At 34.8% G+C, this 9,322-nt stretch overlaps 1 protein-coding gene across 1 annotated transcript; it reads left to right on the forward strand.

Moving 5' to 3' along the window:
• Positions 1-613: 613 nt before the first annotated feature.
• Positions 614-4,985, forward strand: LOC106450990 (protein NUCLEAR FUSION DEFECTIVE 4). The gene is made up of 3 exons (XM_048780502.1): positions 614-1,354; positions 1,697-2,718; positions 4,629-4,985. Exons 1-3 carry the CDS (start codon positions 823-825, stop codon positions 4,839-4,841), a joined length of 1,767 nt encoding a protein of 588 aa, XP_048636459.1. The 5' UTR covers positions 614-822; the 3' UTR covers positions 4,842-4,985.
• The last annotated feature ends 4,337 nt before the right edge of the window (positions 4,986-9,322 follow it).

A 9,322-nucleotide genomic window follows, 5' to 3' on the forward strand; every position in this document is an offset into this window, starting at 1 on the left:
AAAAACATTTATATAAACATATTTTCTAAACTATTTCTAAGATATGAGTGTTTTAAAAAATTTAACACGGGATCTTTAGAACACGGGATTATACTTATGAGAGAGTGGCTTGGGAGTGGGCTAGGAGATGGGTCTAATGGGCTGCGAATTGTTGAATTTTTTTTTTTAATTGCAAGCCTATTTCGTGATGACCTGGCATATTGGTTGGTGATGAATATTTGTGCACATGTGGATAGGCTTAGGAAGTAATGATTTAGCTCCTTTTATATAGTAGGATTTTCTGTACCTTTTATGAGATTTTTATATGTCAAGAACCTTTAAATAGAGTTTTTAAGAAAACCTTTTTCATGTAAGTATGCATAAATATTTATATTTGTCTGAGGATATCTCAAAATTACTAGAAAGTTATTTTAGATATTTTGAAATAATTGTAGCAATTTAAAATACCCACACTAATATTTTATTAATATATAGTTTATTTTATTCATCTTTTGTAACGGTCCTCATTAATGGTATTCATTACCAGGAAAATCATCCACTCAATGCATTGGATTTATTACCATTTTCTGTAATATAAAATCTACATATTTGTAAAAGGATAAAGCATATATAGCTTCTAACTCCAACCTTCCCTTCGCTTACTCTAAATCACTATCCAAGCCAAAGTCAACAACAAAGGTCTTCGATCTCTCTCTCTATCTCTTCTCTCTCACTAGCTCCTTTTCACACACACTTCGTGGCCAATATATTCCAACCAGAACACCACCTTAAAAACATCCCTCTCTCACACATACCTCTCTCTTAGTACCAAATCAACATAAAATGAAGAGCTTAGCCATCCAAATCCTAACAGGAAGATGGTTTATGTTCTTCGCGAGTCTCTTAATCATGTCGGCGGCTGGAGCCACTTATATGTTCGGTCTCTACTCAGGTGATATCAAGACAGCCTTAGGCTACGACCAAACCACTCTTAACCTCCTCAGTTTCTTCAAAGATCTTGGAGCCAACGTTGGTATCATCGCGGGTCTACTCAACGAGGTGTCTCCTCCTTGGTTCACTCTCATAATCGGAGCTATACTTAACTTCTTCGGCTATTTCATGATCTGGCTTGCCGTTACAAAACGGATCTCGAAGCCTAAAGTTTGGCACATGTGTCTCTATATATGCGTTGGAGCTAACTCTCAGTCTTTCGCTAATACCGGATCCATCGTCACATGTGTCAAGAACTTCCCAGAGTCACGTGGTTTTGTCTTGGGGATTCTCAAGGGATATGTTGGTCTTAGTGGTGCTATTTTTACACAGCTCTACCATGCCTTTTATGGCGACGACACCAAATCTCTAATACTGATGATTGGTAAGTATAAAAATTAAATAAAAAACTATATGGTTAATGACAAGAAACAGAGAAAAACAGAGGTCAATGCTATTATTATATGAATCTTGATTATTCCATTTGATATAGTATGATCTCGATTTAAAAAAAAAAAACAAATCTTTTAGAAAAATCTTTTTGTAACTGAATTGCCTAAGTGGGTTGTTAGGACTAAACCGATTTTTAGAACAGTGATAAAAACATTATTATTGACTCCTTTCTTACTAGTGAATGAAATCTTGGATGGAAAACATTATTATTGACTTACAAAAATTGTTTTTGAAAAATCTTTTTGTAACTAATTGTGTATAATTGTGTATGAAGGTTGGTTACCTGCAGCAATCTCGTTTGCTTTCTTGTGGACGGTAAGGAACATGAAAGTGGTGAGACAGACGAATGAGCTAAAGGTGTTTTATAACTTCCTCTACATATCGTTCGGGCTAGCGACGTTTCTCATGGTGGTCATCATCACTGACAAACTCTCCGGCTTTACAAGAAGTGAGTTTGGAGGCAGCGCCGCCGTGGTGATCGTCTTGCTTCTTCTGCCGATCATAGTAGTCGTCTTGGAAGAAAGGAAGCTCTGGAAAGATAAACAAGTCGCCTTAAATGATCCAGCACCAATCAATATGGTCACGGAGAAAGCAAGTTTAGTTTCATTAGAGGTCAAAGATGATAACGAAAGGTCAACGAAAGTGGAGCGTGTTAAAACGGCGTCGTGTTGGACGACTATATTTAGTCCACCGGAGAGAGGAGATGACTATACGATCTTGCAAGCGTTGTTTAGCTTCGACATGTTGATATTATTCTTAGCGACCATATGTGGTGCGGGAGGGACGCTGACGGCTATAGACAACTTGGGTCAAATAGGTGGTTCATTGGGTTATCCAAAGAGAAGCGTGAGCACGTTTGTGTCACTAGTAAGCATATGGAACTACTTCGGTCGTGTGACTTCAGGTGTACTCTCAGAGATTTTCTTGATCAAATACAAGTTCCCTAGGCCTATAATGCTCACAATGATCCTCCTCTTCTCATGCACCGGTCACCTCCTAATCGCTTTTAACGTCCCTGGCGGACTCTACGTGGCATCGGTCATCATAGGGTTTTGTTTTGGTGCGCAATGGCCGCTTCTATTTGCTATAATCTCCGAGGTGTTTGGGCTTAAATACTACTCTACGTTGATTAACTTTGGGTCGGTCGCAAGCCCGATCGGGGCTTATTTGCTAAACGTTCGGGTCGCGGGGTATTTATACGACAAGGAGGCGGAGAAGCAACATAAAGCATTAGGGATAGTGAGAAAGGAGGGGCAAGATCTTAGCTGCATGGGCACGGCGTGTTTTAAGTTGTCACTAGATGATAACCCGCGCTCTGCGCGGAATGATTTTTTTAAAATATATTGTATTTAAATATTATAAATAGTATACTTTGCTATGAATAACTTTTTTGTACAATTGAATCTTAGGAGTGGACATTCGTGTACAATTTGGTTTGGTTCGATTTGGCTCGGTTCGGTTTGTTTTGATCTTTGCAAGTTTGATTTAATTCGAATCTTTGCGGGTTTGGTTTGAGTTTGGATTCGGATAACTACTTTAACTTTAAAAACAAAATAAAATTCATATTTACTTTAAATATCTCAAAATCTAAAAATAAAAATAATATATAACATATAAATTAGAATAATGTATGCCAAAATACTTAAACTTAAAATAAAATTTGGTTTATCTTAAATATTTGGATATGAAATAAATAGATATTTTAAGTAATTTTGGTATTTTGAGTATCCTTTAACTATTTTAAACATGTACTTTTAACTATTTATATATATTTTTAAGTACTTTGGACAACTTAAAAACATCTTATATATTTTGTATATTTTTTAAATATTAAATTTTAAAATAATTAATATATTTAAGTATATATATATATGGTTCGAATATATTCGGACACCCGAAATATTTTGTTTCGGATCCGGTTCCATTTTGGTTCTCTAGATACCAAAATTTTGAACCCGTTCGGATATCTAACCAATTTTTATTAAAGTTCATTACTACCATTGGTACGATTTTTTGGATTCAGATTTTTTGCCCAAACCTATATTTTTTATTGTAACAAAATTTTAAACAAAATTGATGATGATTCGTATTGATTTTGGGTATGCAATCATTTTTAGGCCAAAATACATTCTTCTATGTACGTGGCACATCTAGTTAAGGAAAACAATGGACTGAACTAAAGAAAACATTACCATTTCAGATTTTTAATCGACACTTTCAAATTATTCATTTTCGGTATTGTGACGAAGAGAAAGGGGGTAAAGGTTACGAAAGCAAATTTGTTGTGCAATCCATATTCTTGCTAGATGATTTCAATAGCTTCTAAATAAATCTTTGGTGTATCGACCGAGATTTAGTAATTTATAGACGTTTAAAAAAAATTAAAATATAACATATAAGAAAAAAATCTAATTTTTTTATTATATGGTTAATGTGATTGTTTAGTTTATTTTAAAAAATATAAACTTTCAAATATGAGAAAATCTCGTGATAAATAAATTGTATTATGTTGTTATCGATTATTTGGTGTGCAAGTCAAGTTAGTATGAATAATATCTTGTTAAGAATCTTGTAGATAAGGATTATATTTTTGAAATATTTGCTGAATAATATCTTTGTAATTTTCTTGTAGATAAGGATTATATTTTCGAAATTAGTAGTTACAAATATTTTTTAAATAAATAATACATGTAATTCCTAACTTATACTCTATTTTTTAAAAAATAGATTTTTATAAATAGATATCATATTTTGGCACTTTTGAAATTATATTATATAATGACATGTATCTCTAAGTCATGTGTTCATAATGGCATGTAAGTTAAAGAGGAACCAAACATATACATGTTCGGTATAGAGAAAATTATATGATGTTGATAAGAGAAAATTATAAATCAACTTAGAGCAAAGTTTAATCTATAGGAGAGTTATTGAATTGCTAATATAATTGTAAATATACAATCGGTATAGTTTAATAGAGTAGATAGAACATAATTCAATAGAACATAATTCGTTTGGTTGTTATAATATAATAGATTGTTGGTTTAATTTAAGTTATCTAGTTTTAATTTTATTGTATAATTAATTGTAACTAATAGGATATGGTCCATAAATTATGTAACACACTAACAAACTTGAAACAGTCCAAAAATTAAGTGACAACTTCAATAGTAGATAAATTTAGGACTCTATTTTAATAGAGTAGATTTATTATAATTACCTTGGTAACTTTGTTTGGTGTGTTTGTCTCGATGATTTTGGTGGTCCGGACCAAGAAGTTTTACAAGAGCGATATCTACAAAAGGTTTAGAGAAAAAGCGTTGGCGACTGAGATGGAGATGGCCCCGCCTGTTCCGGAAAGATCGACGGCGGTAGAGAATGGTAATGATAGTGGCAAAGTTGTTGGCAAAGGGGGGTAGAGTTGCTTAGTAGATGGTGCGAAATATACTAAACAAGAATATAGCGTGAAGTATTTTGTAAACAAATTATATGTTCCGTGTCCTTGGTCCATCACACGTTCACACCCTTCTTTTAGAGCTACTATACTTTATTTGATGTTTTAATCGTTGTGTTTTTGGAGTCTTGGAAAGTAGTGAAAGGTTAAAGTTTGGAGATAGGTAAGGGTCATCATGAGTCAACTAATGAGTTGGACTTGTGATTTTATGAGGCCACAAGGGAGTGCTTTGAATAAATCATTAAAAGATAAAGAACTAAACTATTGCAAGTGAGAAAAGTTGGCTCACATGTGTTGGTGACTTGGACTTTCATGTCGGTCTACATCTTCCGTAATGTGAATATAGAATGAGTGCGTCACAATGATACGTGGAAAGTTGAAATGTTAAACGCGTTTAAGAACAAGCAAATTGTTTTGAAAACGTGCAACATTTAGGAATACATATACAGTATTAGAAAATTAAAGTCTCAAACTTGAAGTTAGTGGGTAGTACTAGATTTAAAAAGATACACTCGTCAATTGTTTCACGCTCCTGTAGTGGATATGCAATTATGTAGTGGATGAAGAATCAAAAAAAGACAAAGCAACAAACTGTTAAAAAGTCGTCTCGAAATATTACTTTAGGATGACCAAAACTATTTATAGGGAAATAAAACATCAAAAGTACAAAGAATTAACCGAGTGGATGAAACTCTTAGATTATCTAGTAAATGTTTATCGAGTCATAGTTCAACTCTCGTTCGAAGATATTCTATCTAAAAGAAAATAACTGAGCTTACAAACCTATGTCTTAAAAGAGTGTAAACATATATCAAAGAACTTTTCATTATAAACAGTATAAATTATGAACTTCCACATAATATCTCTCGATGGGTTAGTTTATAAAAATAGCATGTTTGAGGTGTAAACATCACCTGTTTCTTCCATAGATTATTTCAAGTTCAGATAATTTATGTTTTTTCCTTTCTAGTCTCCGGGAGGTAATGTAAACCTCGCCGGCTTATGGTTCTTGACGGAGTATATTCATTGCCGACTTACATGTGTAAACTTTGCATCCAATCCGTTTAATATAATTTTCAGATGACAAAAAACCATCATATCACCACCCACTTAATCAAAGTACCATATTTTATACGTTGTTTTCCTAAATTACCACCCAACATTAGTTGAAGGTGGAAGGAAGAAAGACATGATATCAGAGATAAAGTCTTGGTGTCTTTATTAGTGAAAGATTGTGCGATTCTGTAGAATTTGTTTTGCCTTTCTCCTATATAGTGGAGAGATAGTAGTAAAAAATCTCCTATTAAAAATATGGTGACTTGTTGCAGAGCGGGTCCTAAGTTATAGTATTATATAAGGCTGCAAGCTAAAAAGAGTATTATTTCAAAATTAAAACTTCTTTTGGTCGGCTCCAAAATTGGAACTTGACATCTCTTAGATTCAAAAATATTTAAATTACCTCTAAGCTAACAAAATATTTTAGAAATTCGGAGCTGAAATTCATCTTACAAAATAAAAGGCCGTAAGCATGGGTGTTTCACCCGTTTGTACTCAAGGCCCAGTCAGCTGGTTGTTAGTGTGGTTGGCTATAGGATTTGTTATAAATCATAGAGTGACAAGCTACCGATTACAATGTGTTTTCCTGGCGGTAGCTGCTGGTTGATCTACAAAGCTTTGTCCGATTGGATACAAGTCGCGGTCAAAAGAGTCAATTCTGCAACCATATATCATATATTGTTTTGTTTCCTACGTCAAAATAATTGGTTAATCAAAATAATAAAACGACAGATCTGTCAATTGTATCATAAAGTATCCTTTAGTAGTATACTCAGTTTCATGCTATGTTCAAAGTCTCCTTCTTCATTATAATCAACAAGTAAACATAGTCGAGCTGTGGATCGGTTTGGATCTTGTGTGGATATTTAGAGGATGTCCGTTAACCAAACAAAAACTAATTACGTTACTCCCAAGGATGAATGGTTACCAATCGAAGTTCAACGAACGAACCACATTATAGTTGTTAGTTCATCTAATCGCAGTTTCGTATGGTCTCTATTACGAAATGACAAATCTGTTGCATTATATAAGTAATGCAGTATGTAGTTTAGACATCCTTAATTAGCTTTCTACCTACATTCACAATGAAAACTCAATCTGGTCGAACCAAATTTGTCTTTAACCATAGAATATATAACTCAACATTAACCGGTTGAAAACCAAGAGAATATAACTCTCATTTTGTTTTTGAAATTTGGATCGTTTGATTGAACTCTCTGAAAGAATCAATCGCATCTCGCAATGCACATGATTGCAGTTTCACTGTGAAATCAAAGTGCCATAAAATGCATCACATCAACATTTATTTTTGGAAAGTAAAGTAAAATTCTAGAATTATTTATAATATCCTTTGAAAACCCTAGCAAACGTCCATTGGACTGATTGCTAACTCAGCATGAATCGAACACAAGTATCTCTAGAGGTGAGCTGGCATAACTACAACTGCGACTAAGTGGAATAACATAAATGTTCTAAAAGCTTAAAAAGTGATAATATATATGTTGAATTTTAAGTAATGTCATTAGATAATGAGCTTAAAAATCCTTTATGTATAACTATTATAATAACAACCAAAGAAAAATTCTCTAACTTTTAAACGGATTACATACAAAGTTTTCTAATTTTTCTTTAAATATGGACTGAAAATTTATCGGACCGAACCACACACTAGACCCCTTTTCGGAAACTCGCTAGGTGCTGTGCGTATGTTCGGGTTGGGCCTAGCGAGTTGTAGAAAAATCGGAGATTAATCGGGGATTAATCGGGGATTAGTTTTGTGTGTTATTGTTATATATATAGTTATATGTATACATTTACCAATTATTTAGCGCGGTCTAGCGGTATGGGTGCCTATATATTAGTGTCATAACCCCGGGTTCGAGTGAGGATGAGAACTTTTTTGCTGTTTTTGTTTACCTTTTTCTTTAGTGAACACAAATTACTAAAACGTCCTTGTCTTCTTCCTTTCGCCTGTCGAACCAGAAACCCTAAGTGCCCCGTTCTACCCTTGTTATTCATTTATTTTCAACCGTTTTCAATGATTTTTGACCCGATTATGCCAGATTTTTACCGAATCACAAGATTATGAGCATAAAATTTCTAAAAAAGATTTTTTTTTGCTAAGGAACCGAGTTTTTAAGCGAATCGGACCAAATCGCCATGGCTCCTTACCGAATAGCGTTTAAACGGTGATTAAACAGGCAAGTCGGCCGCGTTTTAGAACAAGGTACTAGACCAATTGACATCACTTTATAGTACATACTAATATGATTTAAATATACGGTAGAAAAATGGACACATGATCAAGAGGTAACATCAGTCTTGTTTGTAAAATACAACATATAGCTCAACAACTATCTAATTATATAATTATTAGTATTCGAATTATTGAAAAGTGGAAATGTGATTAACTTTTGTTAGAAAAGCTGAGGCGTGGCTCTCGGTTGTTGAAACTCTTTGTTGACCTACTTTGACTGATATAGTATTTGAAAATACATTCATCATTCCCTAATGTCCAATCACAAGACGTATAGGGACTAGCGTGGTCCAACCCTTATCATATTATTATAAACACATTTTCTTTAGTGATTACTAGAAATATTGTTGATTATAGAAAAAAAAAAAAGAAGAAAAAGCTGATTCCCAAAGCAAAAACACAAAAAAGAATTATTCTTTCTATTTTTCTCTCATCATTACCTTGTCACCCATGATTTGTAGTCCCAATATCAGACTCCCTACGTGTAAAATTTTGTAAAATGAAATAGATGTTTTTTTTTGAGGAAGGGCATTCAAATGTTTTTTTCTTTTGAGGAAGGCATTAAAACGAATGAATAAATACTCAGTGAAGCGAGAGAAGAGAGAGAAGAGAGAGAAAGTAGATCTGGTTCCGGTGTACGGCCGGCGCGTCCGCGCGCGTGCCGTCGCCGGAACCTCTCGGGTTTTCTTCCGTTTAAAGCAGTCCGTTCCCTTGTCGTTCTATCGTCTCCCTTCCCCTGATTTGCTTTGTCCGAGCTCTGGTTAACGTTCATCCGGAGACGCTAGCTCGAGGAGCGAACCGTCATCATCGGTGGTTCTGTTTACTGGAGTGAAGGCGCGGTCGGGTGGAGGGGAAAGCTTTGTGAAGTTCTTCTCCGGGAGGTGGGGGTTACTAAAACTCCTTCGTCGCCGGCTCAAGTCTCTGGGTGGTGGATGGCTTCTTCAGCATCGCCTCGTCGGTTCTGTCTCCGGGGGGTGAAGGCTTACACAGCCTTGCGTCGCCGGCTCAAGTGGTTAGAAGTGGTGGTTCGTTGTTTGGATCGGGTAGAGAGGTTTGATTGTCAGTTCTGTGGTTCGCGGCTCTTGTAAGACGGATGAGATCTCGAAGAGATCGAGGAGACTCTCCGCAGAGAG

This window comes from Brassica napus, chromosome A5 (genome assembly GCF_020379485.1).
Source record: "Brassica napus cultivar Da-Ae chromosome A5, Da-Ae, whole genome shotgun sequence".
Lineage (NCBI taxonomy): Eukaryota > Viridiplantae > Streptophyta > Magnoliopsida > Brassicales > Brassicaceae > Brassica > Brassica napus.